The 26188-nt window shown below is 38.8% G+C and overlaps 1 protein-coding gene across 17 annotated transcripts in view; it reads left to right on the forward strand.

Annotated features, from left to right (window-relative positions):
* The window catches only part of DMD (dystrophin), a 1136032-nt gene that overhangs the window by 97826 nt on the left and 1012018 nt on the right, over positions 1 to 26188 (forward strand). For 8 of the 17 annotated variants that reach the window (XM_086879783.1, XM_086879785.1, XM_086879780.1 and 5 more), the window contains exon 1: positions 7363 to 7556. The exons of 3 other annotated variants lie outside the window; for them this stretch is intronic. In XM_086879783.1, the coding sequence (XP_086735909.1) occupies positions 7460 to 7556 (97 nt within the window). In that variant the 5' untranslated portion in view covers positions 7363 to 7459. Of the gene's footprint in view, positions 1 to 7361; positions 7557 to 26188 lie in introns of those variants that run through there. 6 more of the 17 variants (XM_086879782.1, XM_086879792.1, XM_086879798.1 and 3 more) reach the window with 2 other exon arrangements.

Below are 26188 nucleotides of genomic sequence, written 5' to 3' on the forward strand. Positions count from 1 at the left end.
AGAGCGATGGCCTTGGCATTCTGGACATCAAAACATTTGGTCTGATTTCATTACAATTTGAGTACTGTTGTTTTCTAAAGGATAGATATCAGAAATTGCTGAGTATCTGGATGAGAGGAAGGCACTAAAACTTCCCAGGTGCCACTGCTGTTGCTGACATTTTTGAATTGCGTGCTGGAGCTAGGGTACAATGTGTGTGGTGAACCTTTCTTCATGCAGTCTCTGTGTTTGCTGTCTGAGATACTGCGTTTCACTTGTCTTTTTGTACAATTTTCTGTGCTTTGGCCAGATCCAGAAACTCCAAAACGACCTAGGGGGATGCTGCATGCAGCAGCATCCACATGTTGCACATCACTTCTTTGAACTGGGAGTTGATGCAGGTGTCTGTCACTTTTACTGGAACTGGTGTTCTGTTTGTATCACCTGACCTCATATTTTTCTGGGAAATTTGCAAGATAATTACTTTTTGGTGATAATGAGGTTGCTAAATTCTGCATTTTTTGCATAAAAATGGTCAGTAATGTAAAATACTGTGAATCAAGTAGTGTAATACCGAGTTTTGTAATCTTAGTAAATATGCCCTGAATTATAAGTAGTTAAAAAAATAAATATTAACTGCTCAGGGAACATGTATTCCCACCACACCTTGTTTCTATATGCAGTACCTGGTTTAAGAAGTCACCTTTTGTAATTGTTTTAACTAAAATTTGAGCTATTTTATATACTCTGTTGATATAATCAAAATCTCAGCTATTGTACTGATACAATATAAAATTGATTGCACTCTGATATTATGCAAAACAGTGTTAAAAATGAAGCCTGGCAGGCAAAGTGATCCTTGGCAGCTGCCACCCTGCTCGCTGGTGCCATTCAGTGTCCCAGATACGCTGGAAGTTTGACAAGATGCAAGAGAGAGGGTTTAATTAGGCCACAGTTTTACTAATTCAACTAATCTGTGAGTTATGCATCAATCACCCCATCACAATGCAGAGAGTTACTTCTTCCTCTGTCATTCCTGTCTGGCTGGGACGTGCTCATGGTCTCATGTGGCTCCAGGCCACCTCCAGTGTGGGGTTGGGAGAGCTGGGGCAGGGGCCCCCAATTCCTTTCTGTCTGAGAACTGACTCTGTAAGGGTCACACCTTCCCCTAAATCTGCTTTCAGCTCTGCCTGAGTGAGAAAAGGTTCTTGCTGAAGTGGCTGCTAAATTACTATTGTGTGCCCTGTTACTCAGGGCCTATAGGGCAGCCCAAATAATTCACTGTTCTGTGGCTCTTCTGGGGATTAAAAAAAACCAATAAAACACTCACAGTGTCTTCTTCAAACTGAGTATCAAGGAATTTGCTTTCTGCATCCTATATTTTTGAGGGTTTTGGGAACATTTAACAGATTAAAAGGGTCTGGATAAGTTCTCTCTGTGTAGGGTTTGTTATTTGAGGGAATGGCTCAGGTTTTTCTTAAACAGTTACTGGTGGTTAATGAACTTGTGTCACAGAGTTATCTGGGATTTTAATTTAAAGCCTCAATTGAAAAGCAAAACCTTAGAAGTGTTGCCTGTTAAGGAACTCTCAGTTGCCATCTTTGGAGATTTTGGACTTGTATTAGCAGTTGTAGTCTCATCAGCAATATTAATCATAACTCTGGTTTTAATATTAATGCGACCCAAACAACATAAGTAATTAATTTAGGAAAAAATATCAAAGAAAAAATAAGTTTGAGCTATTACAGGAACTGGGAATATGGCAGAATTTGCTTTAATTAATTTTGTTACATATAGCTGTCATATGCACGTTGCCAGCTGGTTAATGATCCATCAGATCACTGATACAGTGAATTGGAAATACCACTAAAGCAGAATATATCTACAGTAGCAGTAGAAGTAACCAATAGAACACATTTCAAAGCATGCAACCTCCAAAACATTTATTGACCAACTGCTATTGAACTAGTTCCCTAATTCAGCTTGTGTGGCAGTCATCTGCATTTGGTGAAAATTGAGGGAAACATGGAATGCTTTGCTGGAGAGCTGTACCAGATGAGAGTGCTGGTGAAGTCAAAACCACAGCAAGCTGGGTATCAGCCCACGGGTTGCACAGAAGGGCAGGCTGCTTTCGTTTTGAATTTAATTAATTTTGAATTTTTTTTAAATTTCTGGTACTGCAACTGTAGGAAGAATGAACAAATTAAGGTGCTTAAGTCAGTAATTATTTCAAGTGCAGTACTGCTGAACAATGTATTTTTCCAAAGAAGTCAAGGTACAAATGGAAGAAGGTTAAAGCTGTGCAACTCACATCAGTCTGATTTAAAATAAGCTGTAAGAAAACAAAATACACGTTTTATGTAATTAGCATGAGCTTCATGTCACTGTTCAGTTTTGTGCTAACAGAACATACAAGCCTTGCTTAAGGAAGAGGATTAGCAGCGTTTACTGAAGAGTTCAAGGTCACTAATTCTCTGAGTGTTAAATAGGGAAACTGTATGTTTCTGCTTCCTGATGTGTGTTAAATATTTGGAGAATGAGTTAACTAGATTTATTTTTTCTTGCTAGAACCTACTATTTTAAATTCAGTGTCACTGAAATACATATGCTATGTGAGAACCAAATGTAGACTGTGTTGGCTTATCTGTAGACGTAAGCAGAGGTTGACATTAAAAATCCTCAATAGTTACTGCATGTGAGAGATTATATTATCCACGTTTGCAGCAGTGTTCAGATGACTGTATCACACAGCAATATTCAGAATTAATGTAGAGTATCCACTTTTTAGTGTGCTGTGTTCTGCCATCTCAGAGAACTGTTTCTGTAGTATTTTTTGTGAATTACTTTTATGTCCTAAAATATGAAATCTTGTTCTTGCTGAGGAAATCACTGTTTATTATTGTTGTAAGTACATCTGTAATAAAAGTTTGAAAAAAAAATACCATAAACAGGATCAATCTTATTTCAAAAGGTTGGTCATGAGTCCTCCTGACACATTTTGAGATCAGTGTGTTTTGAGCTTTAATCTTATGACAAATGCCTGAATTTAGCTGAATTTTATATACCTGAGATTCAGTTAAAAAAAAAAAAAAAATTAATCCTGCACAAAAGTAACTGAATAAACTATGGTGCAGGGGAGCAAAAATTTATAAACCCCTGAAAGTTTCAGCTCCTGGGATGTCTGTCAGGTTCCTGGCTGGATGACTTGATACATACACATCTGAAACTTCTCTCTGGCCAACACAGTGGTCCTGTCTGGATGACAAGGCCTCTGAACCTTTCCATTGGAAAGGGCTTGTAAGCATCCATGTGGAGAGGATGGTGGCACTGGCCTTTTGGTTTATAGCATGACTTTTAAGCAGTTTTAGTTTTTCATATACTTGTCTGTAGTAATTTTTTAAAATCTTGAGAAGTTAAAGCTTTGTTTTCTGTAATTTTCAGAAGTTATCCTCTCCAAATGATTGAAATATTGCCATTAAAATGAGAGTACTGATGTGTCTAACTATACTGGCAAATGACTGTTTATGGACAGATTACTCTCATAGTCATACATCAGAAATCCTTTCGTTGAAAAGTAGTTAATATAGAATGATTAAAAGTAAGAAATAATTAATAACTCCTGTCTCTGTTATCCAAACAAACTTTCCAGTGCTGTTATTGGAGGCGTTTATTAATCTAAACATGCACAATATATCATTAAGGTATTTTCTTGCATGGTTGATCGATTGAATTAGTTGTTCACTGGGAGAGGCATGAAGTACCTAAGCATAATGGGAGGCCGAGAGAAAGGGAAGAGAAATTGGCTTTCTTCAGGAGATATATTAGCAAAACAAATGAACAATTTTTGCTAAGCAAAATCAGCATTCATTTCTGCATTCCGGAGAGAGCGCATTATGTAGAGCATCATGTGGAGCTGAAGGTCAAGGCCAATCTGCTTGCTTCCTATTTTTCAGTGATCCATTATTTACTCCTGCTTAGTCAGAGTCACTGGTGCTTCCAAAGAGAAAAACAAAAGGAAAAAAGAAATGGCAGCAAGAAGAGGCTCTACAAGGCTCACTGTCATGTGCACACACCACCACAATCAAACTCAAGCACCCTGAATGCACCAATCAGTCCCTCTAGTAGCAGTGGAACAATTAAATAGGTATGTCTTTGCCATAAGCTGTAGATGGAATAGGAAGAGAGTTGTCACCCAAACAGGCTGAACTTTCTTTGCCCACTGAGTTTTCAGTACTGTAAAAAGCAGAATACCACTTGATGAGTGTTTTTCCAAACTGAGGACAGTTCTGTACAAGACAAAAAATTATGTATTTGTGTTATTGTAGATTCTGGGAGCGCAACCCATGGAGCTTTCTCTCTAAAGCAATTCATTCCATATGGGTGGGTTGCTATAATTATAACTATGCAGATGCTGAATCCACTTACAATATGCAGAAACCACGGCTGTTGTTTTTGCAGAAAAATGAAGAAAAAGCTAGTGACAAAAGCCAGCTATTAATCTGGCCTATTAGTATGTGGACAGAATGACTGATACTGGTTTCTCCTCCCACATTCTCCATTTGTCCCTGGGTTGTTTTTCTATACAGATAGTGCACAAAAAAGATACGAACACTGGTGTATTTCAGTTTTCTTCTCCTCCAAAAAAAGTAATTACATTTTTTTTGTTGTTGTTTTTTGGCTTTTTTCTTCCCAGAACAAAAATGGCTACTCCCCATAGACCTGATCTGTCTTGGAATGTCTGTGTGACTAAACTAAATCTCATCTACTGTGTGATGTGTTGCAGGGCAGTAATACTGAATGATAAACCACAGTGGGTCCTCCCTGTAATGCCATGATTATTTGTCTGGAAATACTTTTCATCATTCCCCCTCTTCCTTTTTGTAATTCTAAGGTATCTGGGTGGGGTAGGATTCTGGCAAAATATAATTTGCTACGCCAGATGCTCACATTCTCTTTTCATTATTATATGTCTTACTAACATATGAAATGTTTTTCTGGATATTTTCATCTATAATCTTGCACATCTTAAAATTCATTGAATTAGAAATTAAGCCTATGTTGAGTTCTTGGGTACTTCAGATCTCCCCTGCAAATACAAGCTATATGATCTATGTGCTCAAACTCATCTGTTGTGAAATACCATGTAAATTCCTTCTTGCTGTGTCTATGATTTAGAAATCGTAATGCAGCTAGAAGTGTGAAATATTAAGCATATCCTTTTATGTACTTGGAATTGATGGCGACTTCAAAGTCAGTCCTCATTCATTGCCTGGTTTGTTTCACTTCAGAAATGACTTGAACTGTGAACAAAAAGGAGCTGACAGTATTTTCAGATAGGCACTTTATAGTTGTGCACTTTGCAACTATATGATAGGACTATCTCTGTTGCCTTGAATGCAAAATTAGCTTGTTGATACGTGCTGCTACAGACAGAGGAACAGATGTAGTAATTCTACTTTATTTACATGAAATCTCTAAAAAGGCATTTTCTGGCAGCATGCTAGGAATAAATACAGTATCGCATATAGAAACGGCGCCATGCTATGTTAGCTCATTCAGGTGTCAGCTGTGCCATTTGGATGTGGGCGAGAGCAGGGAGTCAGATCCCTCCCAGAAGGGCTGGGAGCTCTCTCACGTTCAGCAACCCAGCAGCAATCTGCCCCTCTGCCCAGGGTCTCTGCTGAGTGCTGGGCAGGGGCACCCACTGCTAACACCCCTGTGGGAGTCCTAGAGGGAGATAGCAGATATTCTGATTTTTTATTTCTACGTGTTTTTCAGAACAGGAAACCCTCTTACCTTGTTTCCTGGTTCGTTTTTGGGGTTTAGGTTTTATGGTTTGGATTTTGTTTGGTTGGGTTTTTTTGGTTTTTGGGGTTTTTTTTCCCCTTTGGTTTGGTTTTTATGTATTTGGTTTCCCCTTCCCCCTAGCCCCCTCACCATTTACTTTCTGTGACTTCGATCTTCCCTGAGCTCATTTTTTCAGGGTTGTTTTTCATAGCCAGGACCTTGAGGAACTTAACTCAAGGAGATTAGAAAATTGTGGAGGAAGAAGGGACTATCAGGGTGGGGAGGGATTGCAAACCACAGAAAAGTTCAACACATATCATCTGAGTAAAGAAGTGCGGCTTAAGTAAAACCCTGTGAGTCTTTTGAGCCGAGAATATGAGAACTGGTGAGTGGTGCTGAGCTGGCAGCTGCCACAAGGAAAAGCTTTCCTGGGGGAAATCTGCCTTTTTTCCCCTTCCTCTCTCCTCCTTTGCCACTGTGCATAGGCTGAGGAAGGAGGTATTCCTCCAGCAGAAGTCCTTGCTCTCCCTCACCACTTAACTATCGGGTTTAAGCCAGGCTGTTCCCTCTATTGAATTGTCCCTTTTTCCTCTCACAGGTATTCAAACTTTCCACCACGGGGTTGGGGTTGTTTATTCAGCTTATGAGCAACCAGAGGCATTAAAGATGAAATGCCTTGACTCTGAACTGCAGGCACAAGTGGTGGGAGGAGACACAGCTAATTTGACTTGGAGGATGATTGATGTGTAGATGTCAATTTCTATTAATATTCTTTTGAAATCACTGACGCAAGCGTGTTTTTCCCCCACTCAACAGAAAATATAAATAGAAAGACAACAAAACAACCCTATCCCTTTAATTCATGATACTCAGAAGCAGTTAAGCAAACTCTGTCATTTGAAAGTGTCCTCCCCAGGCTGGCAAAAATCAGTTTATGGTGGTGTTCTTACCACTTTAAGAATATCAAGATGCTGTAACAGAGCTATCCACTTACTGTTAAAATGTATAACGCACAAAAAGCAAGTGTCACCTACAGATAGGCTTAGATAAATTGCTTAAAAATGTACAGCTCCCTCATTAGACAGCCATTCATTGCATGAAAAGAACTAAATGTATTTGTCGAGGTGTAGCTATAAAAGCCATGTTCAAAATGAAACAGAGTTGAGAGCCTGAGCACACAGCACTGTTATTCAGAAGTAGCTTTCGAGCAGAGAGTTTCAACGGGAAGGTGCTGTTTGGTTGGACACAAATCAGCAAACGTTTAGCTGAAGCGTGAATAATTCAAGCGTGCATGAAGAGCTTTCTGAAGAGGAAAAAATGCAAGAATAAAAAAAAAAAAAAAATCTTCAAACATTTGCATCAGCCTTAGAGGACAATACAAGCAGCAGGATTTGAAACAGATTTACAGATGCACTCTCTTTAGGCAGGGAGAATGCTCATTAAATGCAAGATGCTTCTGTGGCTCGTGGGCTTGCACGGAGGTAGAGGTTTGCAAGACTGACGTATCAGATAAAGTCAGAGTGGTTACCACACCGACGGTGTAGCAGCTGCATAATAAATGATGGAGAGAATCATGTTAGGCATGCCCACCTAACCTAACTTGAATCATGCGAAAGGGGAGCTGCTGGAATTCAAATAGACTTTCTGGTTCCCAGCAGTCGGCAGTAATAGAATGCTTTCAGGAAGATGACAGATGCAGGGGAAAGATGCTGTTTTGCACTATCTTGATTTGTTACGGCAGCCAACTTATTGGCATGATGGAGTGACAAGAAAAGCAGCTGGCATGGAAGGTAGGATTATCAAAGCTATTGCATCATTATGAATGTAATTAGAAACTGACCATGACAAAGCATATGCTAGAATGAGCTGTCGCTGATGGCAGAGGATTTGTTGCTGAGGTCTTGAAACTCTGAAAACAAAATTCCTCGTGCAAAATGGATTTTGCAGTTTCATTTATGCTCGTGTTACTCTTTCTTTCCTGTTTGCCTTCAAGCTCGGGGAATTGCTTGCTTGAAAGAGAGTGTTCTGTTAGGATGAGACTGAAGAATAAAGTATTTGCTAAGTCTCTGGAGCCTCAGGTAGATAGAAACAAACAAATGTGAAACAAAACTGGGGAAAGCTTCCTCTGATTCACTAGCAAGCTCTGATTGATATATTGGCATATTGAAGAATTCTAAGGAAATGAAGATGCATGTACTGAATGATCTGGTATAATGAAAAGATATTATTGCATGTCTCTGCTTTACAGTTAGTTTTTATGACAGGTTTTATTCCCCATCAGTTTTTAGCTCTCTGACATTTATCCGGTTGTTCAGCATTATATAAAGAAAATACATCAATATCTCCTGCAGGGTTTCTCAACAACTCCAGCATCTGTTTCAGCTATTGAACTGTATTCACGTTTTGCCAACTTGATGCCTACCCAGCTGGTCTATCATTTCTCGCTTGATTACTGTTCTTAATTTCTCTGTATCAACTTCTTTCAGACAGGATTTTGAAAGCTGTTAATGGGAAATGACAGTAACTGCTTAACTGTTGAGAACTTAAGAATTCTCTTATTTTGGAAACATTAGAGAGCCTTTCTGGGTGCATTTTATTAAATTCATGTTCTGTATTGAACTGTGAGGTTTTCATATAATAATTGAATTTAGCTGTGAATACTTTAGATGGGTCACAAGCGTAACTTTTAACTGAGTATTTTAAGAGAGTTTCAGAAAATATACAGGTGTTTGCTTTGGTGCAGGTATTGTTTTACTACATGATCCTTCCTCCTGTCCACCTCTCCCCCTACAATATATATATATATATATATATCCTCCCTCTCTGTCACGGTGAACAGTCATTAAGTGTATGTTGTACATATTGAAATATATTTTATCACCACTAGGGTGAAACGGCTAAGCAGCTCCGAACAGGTGATAGGAGCAGGTTTAAAACAGACATTGCTCTATCAGAGTGGATCGCCCTCAATCACAGAAGTAAAGGTAGTGCTTTGTAAATGTAAGGCATTCTCTTTCTTCTTATTTGAAGGTTCAGTAACCACTCAAAGACTGCTTGATAGCTCACAGGCTATGATTATGTTGGATTATTTTGCTTTATGAAATGCTTTTTTCTGTGTAAGCTCCATTCTTCATTAGATAGATCATTTTTTCACAGGTGATAATCAAGAAATCTCTTGTCAAACTGGATATTCACTTTTCTGACTTTATCTTAAATTACTTTGTTGGCTGTACTCTGTGTTGTCTTGTCAACAGGAATCAGGCTGTTAAAGACTAAATGTTGCTGAGTAAAGCTGTAACAGTTTTAGAAAGATGTTTCTAGATACACAGCAGTGAATTAGCCTTTGGAAAGTTTGAATGAAAAGATCAGTAAAACTAATAGCTAGTGTTATTTATCTTGAGCATTTCCCTGTTTTGATCATCTACAAGAGGCATTTTACATGATTTTGTAACTGCCGGGAGGGGAAATGTACTCATTAACAGAGAGGATCACTGTGGGGTATGAATAGCCAGAAATAGTTCTGTAGTTTTGATGACAATAAAATAAAATGTTATTCTGTTTTATGGAAATTCAATAAAATTTAACAATAATTTGTCATTGTTGATCATGGTGAAACCATAGGGAGAGTAACCCCTATAAACAGCTTAAGTCCCATTCTCTTTTTCAGGGTAGCAGTAAAACTGTTTTATATTGCATATATTATATTTATACTCCTGAAGCTGCTTAGTCTCTTCATGTCTCCAGAGTGCTGGCTGGCAATCATCATACAGTAGTTACTTAAAATGGTCTTTTCCCTGTGATGCCAGTAATTGTCTGTGGCCATCACCTCCGATGACAAGTAATTTTATAGTTTGTTTCTGTTTTCTCTCTAGTATTTGGTTTTAGCTTTCTCTTTCACTGATGAATTAATAGGACACTAGGTGGAGCCAGCTGTTGATTAAAAATAGATCTACAGTAATACAGGCCTGTCTAATGAGCAAGCTCTGGTATATAATGATTATTAAAAATAGCAATTTAAAATGTTAAGAATTGAGTTGAAACTTAGTCAGGAAAGTGTAGATCTGGTGAGATTAGAGAAAACCATATATTCATTTTCCTTTCCTTTTATTATCTTAGAAACTTGTAATCAAATATAAAAGATAATAATAAGGAAAAAGCATCTACATTCAATGAAGAGGGCCAGGAAGCAAATGAATGGGAACAGAAAAGAAGAGAGAAGCAGCAATGAGAACCAGCAGATGTTTCTACTACAGATACATGCAGATATCCAGTTGTGTATCTGTATATCCTTTCCTAATGCACACAGATTTTCTCTCATCCTTACATTTAAAACTTCCTTCCGCTCTGTCTTCCTGAAGTAATTTATAGAGCTGACATCTTTCACTTTATATTTAGCTATGGGATGCATGTTTTCAGATCTCCTCTTGGGAGGGTGTTCTAGAAGGTGTGCAAGGGCACAGGGAGTTGTCAGGCATATGTTGGCCAGACATAATTAAGAAAACTGTGGAATTTACTGACTGAGGTGGAATCTGGTTGCATGTGCTCCTTCACATAATTCTGGTTATTAATCCTAGTCAAGGATAAGGAATCTGTAGTCCTAGGCAGTGTGACAACACAAGAAAAATACACTCACTTCCACACAGATATGTACAGATATGTACCTCAGGTGTGGTACATATATTTTAATTCATCAAAGAAGAGATAAAAATCAGGGTGTATGCTGATACTTGGTTGCATGAACTGAAGAGGAAAAAACAGGAAATAAGAAGTGTGAGATGACAGGCAAAAACAGAGATTAAGGATATGAGCTGGAGCAGTCTGGCAGAGCAATGACAATTGCCATCAGCCTCTGTTAAGTGAAGCAATTGCAAGTCCAGTCAATGTCTTCTTCTTACAGGAGTAAAAGGGAATTAGGGTAGGGAGAGGCTCAAGTTAGTGAGGAAAACTTGTGGAGGAGGAAAATGACAGCTGCCTAACACTCCAGGAGCAACAAAGTTCAGAAGACTGGAGACTGACCTTTTCAGATGTTATTCATAGAAACTTATAATTTTAGTAGTGACATGAGAATTGGAATGGTCCTGTTCATAGAAAATCAAATTGTGCATGAACTTAGTGCTTTTTGGAGGAGCCTTGCAAGAAGCAGTGCTGCATTGTCAACCTTGAGAGACCTTTTTGGTTATGAGCTGTGCAGTTTGTGCTCAACAGCAGAAGCATGGGAGGAGATCAGCTGTGGTGGAGACAAGTTTATTAGTTAGACAAACCATTCAATATTTTATTGAGGCTAGGCCATGATTAAATTTTTTAAAAATTTATATTAATGGATATTCTTAGGCAGAAACACAGCCTTTGAAATGTGTTATGGTATCAATGCATCCATATTTGCTTCTGTACATCTTCTGTCCACCCCAGGACTAGCTTTGAATGAGATCATCCTGACATGTCCTGAATTTTCTTTCTGACAAGAGGAAGATGTTTGTAGTGTGGCAGCTCTTGGATTTATGCTGCTGGTCACCTGCTGCTTCACTCAGTTTGTGGTTCCTCCTGAAGAAGGTTGAAATTTTAGTTGAGAAAATCTGAGAAATTTAGTTGAGAAATTTTAGTTGAGTTGTTCCCCACAATGTGGGGAAGTATCTCATCATCTTGGACTAGGGTCATGGGAAGATGAACCAGAAGAAAAAAGTTGTACTCCTTCTCTCTATCAATCAAAACTGTCCTTTTAAAAATCCAGCAGAATGAGGAGGAGAGCACGAGGAGGGGAAATAGTACATAAGGTGAGGAATGAAAGGGCTTTGGGTTTTCCATGAGACAGTCATTTGATGAAGGATTGGTAATTGCCTTGAAAAAAAAGCATAAGGAAAGGCACATACAGAAGTCAGATTGTCCAAGGCTGAGCATCTGGTTATGTACTGCCAGAAAGCATTATACAAAGACAAAATTATTAGATAAATATTATATCTAAGCAAAATGTATTAATAAATAAGGTCTATTAGCAAAGAGGGAAATATTTTTGTCCTTCAGAACCCAGAGTTCATATTTTGTAGGTTTTTAATTTAGTTATTCATACTGTGTAACGGAATTAAGATTACTAACAATTTGGGGAGGGACATATTTGATAATAAATGCTAAAGGGTATCCTTTCTCTCAACCCCTTATAGGGGTTGGGGGTTTTTGGGTGCGTTGGTTCGTTTGTTTTTTTCACAGAATATTAAACCATATATCTCTGAAATAATATATTTTAACCTCTCCCTCTACTCTGCCCTTGTGAGATCCCATCTGGGGTGCTGGGTCCATGTGTGCATCCCCCAACAGAAAAAACACATGAACCTGCTGGAGTGGGTCCAGAGGAGGGCCATGAAGATGATCAGAGGGCTGGAGCACCTTTCCTACAAGGACAGGCTGAGAGGGTTGGGGTTGTTGAGCATGGAGAAGAGAAAGCTCTGGGGAGCCCACAAGGAAGCCTTGCAGTACCTAAAGGGCATTTACAAGAAAGAGGAGGAGATACATTTTACATGGCTGTGTAAGTGATAGGACCAGGGGAATGGTTTTAAGCTGAAGGAGGAAAAGTTTAGATTACAAAAGCAAGTTTTTTGCAGTGAGAGGGGTAAAACACAGGAACAAGTTTTCCAGAAAGGTGGTGCTTGCTCCATCCTTGGAAACATTCAAGCTGGATGGAGCTCAGAGCAGCTCAGTCTAGTTGAGGTTGGAATAGATGACCTATAAAACATCCCTTACAATTCAAAGTATTCTATGGTTTCTTAAACTACTAGGTACCAGTGGTTCTGGATCTTTCCTGCTCTGTGCAGGAAATGCTCCAAAATATCCGTGAGATTCAATGCAGAACTGAAGATACAAACACAAGAGTTCCCTGCAGAAATGTCCTGGACATGATAGATCCAGTGATGCAGTCATGAAACAGGGAGAGCTCAAATGGAGATGTGAAAGAAGAGAAGTCAGGAATTTACCAGAAATGTAAAAAGGGCTATAGATAATAGTTTTGCCTGCATATTTTTAAATTTTTGTTATGGTCTGAGCATCTGTGCTTCAGAATCAGGGTGCAAGATGCACCTGTCTATAAAAATCAGGAACTTCTGGCTGCACTGCAGTTTCTTTGGCTTTTCTTATCTTTAGAATAGCTCTTAGTCTTAAAAAAGGAAAAATCTGAAAAGTAAATCAAGATCAGTCATACAGTTTTTTTCGTTAGTATCCTCAAGTTACCCAGCTTAGTGTATTACATGACAACGCTGTTCTTTACAAGGTGTTTCTTTCATTTACATTTCCCTAAAGATCCTGCACATAGCACAACCATTTCTCTGATTTGCTTGATGATACAGAAGCTCAAGATACTGAAATGGTCAAGGACATACAGCTGGTTTCGACCAATGCTGGCAAGACTATTTTTCTTTCTTTTTTTTCCCCTTTCCCTCCATTCCCTCCTGCCCAAGATTTGCCACAACTGGGGAAAGCCAAATATCAAAAGAAGTTAACAAAAAATTTGAACAGAAAATTGAGCTACTTCAAACTTGTGTTTTCTTAATCTATATCTAGTCTCACCTTCACCTCTTTTTGTGTCCTTCTAATGATTAGGAATAAAGAGCATGAGGAATTTCTTCATGGCATCAAATTTTTTTAGTATTCACTTTTGATCAGTTATATTGATCTGTTTCCCTGAAACTTAACAGCCACACTAAATAAAACCACCACATGCTGCTTTCTGTAGACTTTCTTTTTATGACTAGCTGGTTATTTTTTTTTACAGCCATTATGCAAGTCACACTTGCTTTTGCAAAAAATAAAGCACAGATACTGTGAGGAAGTTCGTCATTTTATCTTTTTTTGTAACAAAAATAATTTAAATATTCCCACACTATGCTCATATTTAACACATCTTTATTTCTTATTATTGCAAAATATCATTTATAATGGGAATTCCTCTGTAATTTTATATTAATGGTCTCAAATGGTATTTAACAAATATCCCTTGGAACAAAAACCACTTTTTCAAAGGAGAGGCTGAAATTTCATCAATTTGTTTAAATTAAGTGTTTTGACAAAAAAACACCCAACAAAACTTTTCACTTTGCAGTTCCAGGCTGGTTTTTATTCACTGTTTGTAAGGACTGCAAACAGTGAAATATGCAACTTACTGTGTTCAGTAATGACTGCAGGCGCTGAATTGTGACTGAATCAGGTTTGATAACAAGGCAGAGAAGCAAAGGTATTAAACAACTTCATGTACATGGAAAATGTTATATTTATATTCTTCTGAGCCATAATGAAAAGCAGTTTTTAAACTGGGTGCTTTGGTGAAGTAGTTTTGGTGCCACTGAAATATTCATTGACTGAAGATTGAAGTTAAGGTTGTTGAGAACTTTAAGATGTTTATTGTTCAGTGTCTGTGATAACTCTTCAAGCTAATATTAAAATTACTGACTTCTCACTTCTTAGTGGCCTTGTTTTGTACTACTGAAAGACACAAGGGATTTTTATATTATGAATGGATTTGGTACTTAGCAAAACATTTCAAAAACAGTGAAATAAATTGCCAGACCAGTGTGATTAAATCTTTGTATGCATGTGTCTCTTCAGATATTTCTGCAGAAGCCAAGAACAAAAAGCATGTCACAGATGTTGATAAATTATATTTATTCCCAGGCTGTGTTGTTTTTCAAAACTTCAGAAATAATGAGGATTAGGTAAGCAATCAGTTATGAGGCTACCTGAACCAAGATCAAATCAAATCCTAAGGTAGTGAGGGTTATGGGGAGACTCTCAGGCTACTAATTTAAGGATGTAATGAAGAAGCAAAAATTTAAAACTTTTGCCATACCCTGGCTCCTTATATGCAGGTAAAACCAGCACCATCAAATTCCCTCAGAATGTGAAAAATCAAATATGGTTTGTTTCCTTCAGAGAATCTCTTCTTTATTTCCTGTTGAGTTCCTTTAGCGAGGTAAAAATGCTTTAAGTATTAATACCTGATTGTCTGTCATAATACCTAATCCCACGCTGTTCTTACAGGCACTGTTTGTTGAACTGTGTGGGCCTAAATGTGACTTTGGATCATCAGCCTTAGACAAAGTGTTAGTGCAGATGATAAGGGCCCCATAACAGTAGGGAAGTTGTATGCTGCTGAAGAAGAACCAATTAGGGTTATTCCTCCGGCAACAAGCAAATGAATTTTCCCTTAATGAGTCCTTAGTGAAAATGGTATTTACTATGATATTCTGTGTGACCTGGCTGACCCATCAAATAAGAAGCAGCCCGAGCAGTTCTGTTGTTCTAGCACATAATTTTGTAAATCTGCCTGAGCCTAGAGAGCAGAACATTTATTAATTTATTATTATTTAATATGGATGCTTTATTATCTATTTTGTGATATCAGTGTATGTGGCATGTGTGAAATTGTAGAGAAAAGTGACTTTGCTGTAGGGAACAACATGTAATTAATGTGAAGGGTCTGCTTTATATCCTGAAAACCAGGCACAGAATGATGACTGCAAACCTTGACCAGCTGTGAAGCTGTAAATACCCTAAGCAGAAAGGGGATTGCATTTTATGGCACTCTTGGTACTCACAATTTGAGGATTTTACGCTGAATGAAAATTGTATTGTGCAGAGATGAGCCACCCATTGATGATTCTGAGATGCCATGGAAACAGAGGTACCCTTATTAGGCGTTGCAGTTTGTGTGTGAGCCAGACATAGGCATGTCATTGGGAATCCTCCACAGCCTGTACTTCAGTAGAAACACTGAAACTGAGAGAGAGGGAGATGAACCATCTGCACTGAAAGAGAAGAAATGAGCCAGTCAATTAGAAGAGGGAAGTGGCGCCAGTTCAGAGGACTAACTTATTCCGCTGTTGCTTCATGCAACTTGTTGGTGTCTGCCAGGCCAGGAGATAAGTTTTTACCTGAGTGAACCATCTCAGAACAACATTATTATCATTCAGGAGAGAAAACACAAGGTATTTGGTTTGTGTTGCAGCACAGTTTTCTGGTTTAACACCTTGCCCTAGAAGTTGTAGAAATATGAGATAGCACAAAGAAACTACCGAGAGGTGTATGAGTGCTGAAATCGTCAGTTTTATTCTGTTCTCTGGGGTTTTATTAAGTCCCAGTTCTCTCCCGTTAGTTTAAAGGGAAAATAAACTTGTATTGATAGGGCTGGACAGAGCTGCATTGACAAGATTGGGAAAGCCATTTTTTGTGCCCCAGCATAGGTATGGGACTGGGAAGCATTGGTCTCACCCACATCAGAAGTCTCCTGGGGGGAGATTGGAGGGAGAACAGTGCACAGAGCTTTTGGGATTGGTGATGCCCCTTTACTAGGTGGCTGTATTGGGTAGAGGTGGGAAGGTTGATGGCCCCAGGGGAAGGGGCTGCATGGGTGACCTGTATGAGAAAAGGCTGGGGGCTGTCCTCTGCCTGACACTGTTGCTTCCAGCCATCTCCAGTGGATCCACTCCAGGGCACATCTGGCAAGCTCCTGGTGCCTCAGGAAAAGACTGTTTAAGGAAGGGGAAATCACTGCCCTACACCAATCGAGAAGAAAACAGTGTGAAACAGCAGGGGGAAGACCAAGATCAGAGGAGGATAGGAGGAGGTGCTCCCAGTGCTGGAGAAGCTCTTGGAGAAGACTGTGCTGGAGCAAATATCCCCACGGCAGTCCCTGGAGGGCACCACGTCAGAGCAGTGGGTCTGGCTAAAGGCAGCTGCAGCCCATGAAGAGCCCACAGAGGCTTTGGTAGATCCTGAAGGGCTGCAGCCTGTGGGAGGATCCAAGCTGGCTCGGGGGAAAAGTGTGAAGAGGATGGAGCAGAAGAGAGGAGCTGTTGAGAGTCCCCATTTTCCATCACCCTGTGTCCTGCAGAGTCAGAGTGCTGGGGAAGGAGTTGGGAGTTAAGAGCCTGGGGAAAAAAGGGACATGGAGGGCAGGCATTATTTCAATCATTTTGTCTTTGCTTTTTGCTATCCCATTCTAAATTCATTGGCAATAATTTACACTATTTTTATCCTGATGAATCTGTTTCACCCATGATATAACTGGTAAGTTATGTGTGTTGACACAAGATTTTGTGTTCTGTTTTCTACCCCTGTCCTGTTGAGCCTGGGCAGGTGTCTGGCTGCTAATTGAGGTCAACCCACCACAGTTAGGTTAAATGGAATTATTCCACCTGAGCTTTCCAAATTGACAATGGTAATTTTTAGGGATAACTGGTATTAGAATGTGTGCGTGCAGACCACAGCTGATACATAGTAAAACAGGAAAGTTTGTAAAATTCAACTGCTTTCCATTTGAAGCAGTGTCACTGCAGAGGTATTTATCCAGAACTTGCCCTGAAATGACAATGAAAATACATCATGCAAAGAGCATTATTACTATTTTAAGGCTGGTGTAGATTGTGTACACCTAAACTAAGATTAGGGGCATGAGGAATTGTATTTGAGCAACATCAAGAGTGACTTGAATTGCTGGTGTTTTTATCTGCTAGAGAGGTATTTCATGTTTCAAAAATTTTCCTTGGCTGTACTTATAACATATAATCAAATCTTGACTTTAACCAATTCTCAGAATGTTTCCTCACTTTTAAGTGCTTAAAACTGAAAGAGATATGGTGCTGTGGCTGTGAAAGGCTATTAGTTCTAAAGGGTAAAAAAAAAAGAGGAAAAAAGCTTTATTAAAATAGATTTGTCATAAAAATAATCACAAAAATATTTTTGTCCTTAAAATAAGTGCTACTCAAGGGGATGTCTGTGGCATTTCACAACACACTGGTTGTACAGATAATCTTTGTTGTTCATATCAGAGTTTGGGGGGAAAAAATGCTATTATAGCATTTTAATTGTTTCATCATTCTGGGATAATCCACGAAGGAAAAACACATTGTGTCTTCAAGTTGAGAAGGTGTCAAGAAATGTCTTATGAGGCTGCTGTCAGATGGGGGAAAAGCAGGATGTCCTTTGCAGGATGTTGGAAGCTGTCCACCATAACAGGATCTACTCTGGAGATTGGGCTCCTTTCCTACCATTGCTAACAGGATGGAATCTGTCCAGAGGGGTTCAGGAGCCACTTTGGAGCACCCAGCAGAAGCCTTGTGTTGATGGTATCTCAAGACAATCTTGCTTAAATTTTAAAACAGAAAAACCAACCAACCAACCAACCAACCAAATATATATATATATATATATATATATATATATATATCTATATATATCTATATATATATATATATGTATGCAAGGGGTATTGCCTTGGGACCATCTTATTTTATTCATTACTAATTTCAGCTCTGTGACTTAGAATTAAAGAGCTTTGTTTGTTGACCCTCTGAGCTTCAACATTGACAATCTGATAGCACCAAGCTTATTTCTGCAGGGAATACTGCAACAGTTGCTCTTCCAAGATTTTACTAAAAATGGGAAAAGCCTTATTTTAATTACTAGGGTTGTAGGCCTCTGGAGGTCTAACTCAACACAAAGGTAATGTAAATGACTTGGAAAATGTAAGGAGCCACAATGTTTGTTTGTTTGTTTGTTTTGGGGGAAAGACAGTTTTTGTTAATTATTTTTATTTTTTTGTTGTTTTCTGGATTGTACAGCAGCTCAGTAGTGGTTTTGGCCCACTTGTCAAAATTTGTGAGGTGGATGTTATTTCTGGCATCTCTATGGGTAAGTTAGAGAACAGGCTTAAACATCAAGGTGAACATTAGGGTTCAGTGGAGACACCCATGGAAATTGGCTTTTCTTGGATATCTCTCCTACCTTCAGTGAACTGGACTTTGGGGAGGAGGTAGCAAACTGATTGGAAAGGGTTGGGTTCACATCTTCATCTGCTCCTTCTGGAGGTCAGGCCAAGTGTATTTATGGAAGCCTGGCAGTTCTTCCCTCTTGTTACCAAAGAAATGAAATTACCCCAACCCATTACTGGAATGCAAGGTTAATCTTCATTGCAGATGCAGTTTTGGATTAGATCTGTGATGTTTCCATGTACATTTTGGCTTGGCACTTTGCACCTGTAAGTACCACCTGTTTGTCTTGGTGGTAGTGCTTGCAAGTAGTTCGGAACTGTCTAATTCCTTGTAGTAAGTAATGAGCTCCATTGCTCAAGAACAGTGTAAGAGATGTGTGGAGAGTTACTGTAGAACCTGAGCAAGAGAAAACTCATCTATTCATGAAGCAGGATTAATTTCATTGATTGCATTACTGTTGTTTCCTCAATTTTGTCTTATTCTTTCAGGTTTTTTGATACTGTATTGATTACCAGGTTCCAATAGTGAACATTTTGATTGCTAGTATTAATACTACTACTATTTCAGGAATAGAGTAGAGCTTTAAGGACCTTCTTTAAGCCACAATAGATATAGAGAAGCATATAAAGATAATAGAGAAGCAGTGAGATTTTTGGTTTTTTCCTGGCAGGAGAAATAAGGGTGCAGTAGGCACACATAAAATGGAACAGCTTCTATTTCTTTCTGTAACCATTGGTTGAATAATGAGTCCCTTAAGAGTACAGAAGGAGAGAAAAGTTACTTGGATCTAAAGAACACATTTTTGTTTATATTTAGAAAATGTTTGTTTTTCTCCATGCATTTCAGTGACTTGCAACATGGTTCTCTCATGGTACATATATTCAGCTCAGAGGAAAAAAAAATGACGATTTGAGCTCTCAAATATTTGCTCCTTTATAACCTATCTACAGTCATTTAAGATCAATCCCGAGGTTTAATATTAAAGTAAATGTTGTTAGCCCTGGAAAGTAAAGAGCATGAGAGTGATTGAGCTTTCCCCCCTCAGGAGAGTGGATAGGTGGAGAGCGAAAAACCTTGAATAAAATAATTAAGAGAATTAATTGTTTCCCTTTTACCTACTCAAGTATTTTATTCTGTATTTCTGAACATTGAACATTACATGTCCTCCAGGAGAAAAGTCCTTATAATTCAGACTTTAGAGTGTTAAGAAAAGCAGCATGATTTTATGTGGGGAGTTGGACTGAGAAACAGAGCACTGTTCCTGGGCAGGGAGATGCTGTAGCACACTGCAACACGTGCCTGTGATTGCTGACAATGCCAGCAGCGTGTGGAGCAGCCTTGCAGCTCATGCTCAGTGTCTGAGGGTCACCAGTCCATCACTGGGAATCCGTGCTCTCTGTTCAGGTCTGTTTGGAAACACAGCAAAGATTGGGCTTTACAGGGGAAGACCCTCCATCCCAAGTTCAGCTATAATCTAACTTACTGTTAGAACTACTAAATTCACTTCCTACACCTTCTCTCTCAAAGATTTTTAGGCATTAATGGTGGAATACCTAGACTATTCTCTGTGAACTAATTTTTTATGGATTATTACAGGGGAAGTATGTTTCTTCCTTTGTCAGTTCTCCATCCAGGGAACCTGAAAAGTAGTTCCTACAGAAAGGAGAACCATTTTTAACCTTATTAATGCTCTCTTTCTAGGGCTTTTTTAACATACTTATTTAAGGATCCCATGTTCTTTATAAAATGTATAAATTAAATAAATTTTATTTATTTTTGTATAACTATCTTATCTATTAATTCTGTTAATCAATACTTAACATTTTTTCAAGTGATGTGTTTTTGCCTTTCATGTTATTTTCTTTTTGCCTCTTATTTTTACTTTTTAATATTTGCTACATCTTCCGTGCACTTTGACTCCTTTTTTATTTCTTTCATATGCTGTATTTTATGAGGACTGTAGGTGATATTGAAGATTGAAGGCACCAGTAGTTAATTCTCATGTTAAATTTAATGCATACTGTTCTCCAGAGATGTAAAAGAAATTGTTTAGGCTGTTAAAGCTCTCAGATAAAAGCTGAAGTGACATATCTATTTCATGCATCACATCAACCTGTTTTGCATGCCACTGTCATCCTGCCTGAAGTTGTGCAACATTAGATTCAAACCATGCAAAGCAAACAGGACAGGTATGTGGCTGCCACTTTGAACTGTGTGTACCACATTGACTCTTCTGTCAGATATGCTTAAACTGAAAAATCAGCAGTGGATGTGGTCTTGGTCATCTCCCAGCCACACTCAATAGCTGTGGTAGCATTTATCGCTCTGCAAAATTGACCAGTCTCCACAGCCTACCCATTTTGTTATTAATATAATTGTGGAAATTAGTCATTCCTTAGCTCTTGGATTGAGTTCAGATTTGTGTAATTTCTATTACATACTGAACCACCTTCTCCTCCTCATCAGCCCTCACTGCAGTTGCTGACAGCCTGTCTAGAATTACCCCCCTCAGAGGACTCTCTCCAGCAAAGATAGCTCTAGCTGAACACATTCTTTGGCCCTTCACTGACACGTGGCTTTATTTTGAGCTGTCCTGCATGTTGGCACACATAGAGGAAGTTACTTGATTCTGAATTGTCAAGTTACCAAGAGCAGTTTTTAAAAAGAGAAAGAATTCTTTAGATTTAGTTTCCCTAAGACCTTTCTTTTTTTTTGAGAGTTTTTTCCACATTTGGAGGATATCTTGTCTACTTCTGTGCAGCTATTTTTAGTACAGCTGGGGAATCTGTGGGTCATTGTGTCATATTCTCTCAGCCTAATCTGCTGTTAGTTATGCTAATGAGGCTTGTGGCACTGGGCTTTTGCTTCACTTCTCCATATTGTCTCTTCTGCAGCAGAAGCCAAAGGTGACTTTATCCACTTCAACTGTGATGCTTTTTAAGCACATTTTGCTTTTCCTGTGATGTAGCCCCAGAACTCTGCAAGTCAGACTGTCACAATCTCCTCATAAAAGCATGGATTTACAGGCTCCAATTTATTCTCCCTACTGTCTGGTGAAGTCCTATGAAGCTTGTCTAAACTTGCTAGAAGAGTAGAATTCTCTTTTGTAGAATCATAGAATGCTTCTGATTGGGATGGACCTTAAAGATCATCTAGTTCCAACTGCTCTGCCATGGACAGAGACCTCTTCCACTAGATCAGGCTGCTCAAAGCCCGATACAGCCTGGCCTCAAACAGTTGCAGGGATGCTAACACATACATGGAGATACTGGAAGTCTGGAGAAAACAACATAAGAGAACACTGATATGTAAATACTTATGCATATACACATGTACTCCCTCTTCTTATGAGATAATTGTATTCCATATTATGTCAGAATCTTATCTCTGAAAGACTCCAGTGATTTGTAATCATGGGTGTGTTCTGTCTGTTTCTGTGTTTTCTTTCCCTCTAGAATACTGAGCTAAAGAGAGAGAAGAGTAAGGTTTGGAAGCTCTGCTTCTTGTGTCTATATGGCTTCATGGACCCCATGAATGAATACAAAGGAGCCAGAGCCTTACTAATTTGTTCAGCTTTTGCCTGGGTTGCACTTACACCACCAAATAAAGCTCATCTCTGCTGAGTTTAGTTAAAGCCTATTCTCTTCACCTTCGTTTTTCTGAAGTGATGCACTGAGAGATGCCAATTTCCTACAAGATAAATAAAATCAAAACCCAGGGGTTTAGCAATCTGGCTTTTTCGCCAACTTTTGCATCCTCTGAACGAAAGGATATGCTCAACCCTCTAAACTACACCTTTCAACCTTTTCCTAGAGCTCCATACTTCATACTTTGACAAGGAACTGTTCATGGTTTTAATCTTCATTGGCTTTTGACAAGCACACAGAAGCCTTCAGTGTCCCCAGGCAGAGTCATGTTCTTGTCTTGTTTTCTCTCTGTGTCTCTCTGGTTTTTCTGAGCCTTGCATTTTGCGTGGTTGTTGTCATTGAAATCAGGGACAAAGGTGCTATTTGTCTTCTCCTACTCAAAGCAGGAGGAGAGCAGATGCTCGTAGGAATGGTGCTAATACTCTGCAGTAGGAATGGCAGTCTATAGGAAAGATCCCTGGCTGACCAGGATTTCCACTGCTTTAGGGCACAGCTACAGTGTGCAGTAAAGAGAGCCATGCCAACTCCAAATGAGCCAAATCTGGAACTGCAAACTCTTTAGCTGTGTTGCACAGGAGGATGGTGAAGTTGCCAGGCCTGCAGACTCTCAAAACATGCTGCACCCTAAGGATTTGTCATATAATCAAAGGAAATGGGATGTGTGTGGGGAATCCCAAGAAGGTGCTCTGGAGAATTCATCAAAACCACATATTCACAAACAGACAGATACTGCCATCCAGCTATGCTCAGAGTACTCTCGAGCTGTTTCCTGCCTGGAACACTGTAAATGTGGTAGCCTTGTAATGCTTGCTATTTAGTTTGAGACTAAACAATTTAACTGCAAAGCTATCATCACATGTCTAGCAATAAATCTCCAATGCAATATAAGTCTTAATTTCTGCTGTTGCCTTTAAGTTAAAAGTAAATAAAAGCAACTCCCTTTAAGCTCAGCTTCCCCTCAAATTGCACCACTTTCAAGTGCAAAAACAGAACTTGAATGTGTTTACAGCAGTCATGATAATTATGGAACACAAGATTAACCTGGCCAGGAAAGATAAATATCTTGGTATTCACTGCAGTGATAAAATTATTTTGGAATGCAGCCTGACAGAGTGGCAGATGAAATTTGATTTTTCTAGCTATACATAGCTCACAACAGGCCTCTGTAATATTTGTTGAGTCTAAATGTCCTGAGAAGCTGATGTTGTCTTTGCAGCATGGGTAGTTATTCTTTTGCAATATTTTATGGGAAAAGGCAATACTTTTAATGCCAAAAATTTGAAAGATGGTAGACAAGAAAAAAATACTGGAATGAACCACTGAACATGTTTTTTGTCTTAAGTGTGAATTAGAGCTTTCACAAAGACCATGTATTCCACATCTGTCTTTCTAAATAATTGAGTTGTGTTGGTATTGTATAACATTCTTGGTCTTAGAAAAAAAGTTAGTCCTTCTAGGAGGGAAGATCAGATTTGTCTGAGCTGTGGTTGACTGCCAAAAAAATAGGCTAAATGTATATAATTTGTGAAGAAAAATACTGTTATCTTCTCCCTATATTTTGGGTGCAAGTAAGATGATATGATGGTGGAAAAGTCAGAACAGTTATGAAATATTTTCTGGTCTGGGTTTTCTGTGTCACCAAAGTACTATTGAAAAATATCTGCTCTCTGTTAGCTCCCAGTGATGTCCTCTATATATGGAGAGAAGTTTCACAGTTATATTTATTCATTTTCTTAAGCAGATAAAAGCTCTTCAACAGGTTCCTCTTGAAGGGAAAACTTCAGCAATTTCAGTAAGTTCTACAGTCTTTGCCTCAAGTCTTCAGTGTCCCTCCACCAGCATTTGCACTTGTGAGTCCCTGGTGCTGAGAGTGTAATACACTCTTCTTTTTGTTCTGAGGTGAAGTACACTCATCTGAACTGCACCTCCAAGAAGGGAGCTCACACAGTGCTGTGTTCTTTTCCTGTGCTCCATCAGCCTCTTTCTGTGTGAGTCAGAGAATTTAAGACCAGGGAAGACCATTAGATCATTCATCTGACCTTCTGTAAAAACCAGGTCATTACATTTTGCACAGGTATCCCTTTGTTGATCCTGGAAGCTTCTGTTTGGCTGAGATGTGCTCTCAGAAAGCCACCCAGGAAGGCAGCAACAGCTGCTGTGTGTGTTACTGCTCTTGGCAGTGTGCTTGTGCTGGTTAATCACCCTTTCTAAACAAATATTCCGTAGCTGCAATCTTGCCTCAGCCTTTCAGCTCACTCAGCTGGCACGCTCTGCTACCTGTCACTGCAAAACTTCTCATTCTTAATTTTTAGCTTGACTTTGCTTGGCTTCATTGGTTCATTGACTTTGTCAATCGATGTGTTGTTTGATGGCTTTGATTTCTGACTGTTCTTGGCCAACATTTTTCTGTGATCTCTCCATGAGTACGTTTCTCAAATGTCTGCACGCTATAAATGTGGATTTCCCTGGTTCCCATCCCTTTACAGTGGATCACTTCTCCTCCTCTGGCATTCACTGTGTTAGCTACATAGTGAGCAGTGCCTTACACCTCCTCTTCAGCTGTGCATACAAACACTTCCAGTTATAATAAAATTACAGACCTCATATTTGATATATGCTTTTGTAACTGGTACTTGAAAACAATTTTTCATCAAGAAACTGTGACCTGTAACTAACTGATCGAAGAGATTAGAAACAGCTCCATTCCATGGCTGTTTTTGCTTTGGGGGAGAGAATGGGAGGGTTTATGATGACAGAAAATCGGAATGATCATATTTCTTGATGAATGTTACAATTCCTAAAAGAACAAAGAGATGTTGTTTTCAGAAAGTTACTCTTGAATTAATAGCCCAACAGTTTTCCTGGCCTCTTCCAGTGTTTGTCTGCACATTAGCCCAAGGCTCCCTCCACCTTTTGAGGTGTATCCAAGTCATTATTGAACTATGTTCATGCACACACAGACAAATCTAAGAAGTCTCTTGTATTGGTATTTTTCATAAATACATGTATCAGACAATGTTTTTTTTATTTCTTACTGCTACAACTCATAGTATAAGAATGGCTTTTCAAAATAATTTCCTTTAGCTTCAGAAGATAATCTGAAGCTCTGTGTCTACTCACTCACTACTGATGTCCTCTGCATCCTGTTCATCTTTAAATTGCTTGTTTTTCCCACATCCCAATGGTAAGTGAATAATGAGAGGGGTGTGGGTGGTCTGTCATGGAGATAGACCTTTTTCATGAATCTTTAAGCTTATTTTAGCATCCCAGAATCCATATTTCAAGTGTTAATGAAATTTTATTGGTAATTAAAATATTTTATTATCAATTAAAAGCCCCCCTTCATGTTACTATAATAAACAGCTTTGTTGGCTAGTACTTATTCTAACAATTGGGCACTTAATTTAAAAAAGGCTGGCAAAACATTTCACTGGTATCTGAGAGCTTAAGGACCAATAGAGTTAACAGCAGTAATGCTTGCTTTCCTTATAGAATTTGTGTTTTGATGCTGGATGCTGCCTTGACCAGACTTTGGAGACCATTGCTTGCTTCTGCTCAGAGCTCATGTTGATGCTTGAATCAGCAAAACTCCTCTGAGTATGTGAAAACTCAGTGTGTGATCTGAGCTTTGTGTAGAGTGTGTACTTAGTTTTTTCTTTAAGAAGAAATCCTTGTGCTGAGGCACAAGGCTCCTGGAGTTTGTAAAACCCACACAACAAAGGTGTTATTCTTATCTATAAGCTATACAGTATCCAATTCAGCAATCATTTTTTATTCATGTGCTCAATTATCCAAATAATTGTCAAGCCTTTTATGTTTAGAGTGACATAATTCAGTATTCTTTGATACAATGGTCAAAATGTGCTCAAAAACTATTTAGGCATTCAAGATGCTTGATAGTGTTAACAGAGCCCTTTGTGCATCTTTTACAGTGTGTACGTGGAGCTCCTTCTGTTGTAAAAATATTTTTCCAAATTATGTTCTTGGTAATGAGGATGTGACCTCAGCAAGTTTTTGGCTGTGAAA

Source organism: Cyanistes caeruleus, chromosome 3, assembly GCF_971803275.1.
Source record: "Cyanistes caeruleus chromosome 3, bCyaCae1.hap1.1, whole genome shotgun sequence".
Classification (NCBI taxonomy): Eukaryota; Metazoa; Chordata; class Aves; order Passeriformes; family Paridae; genus Cyanistes; species Cyanistes caeruleus.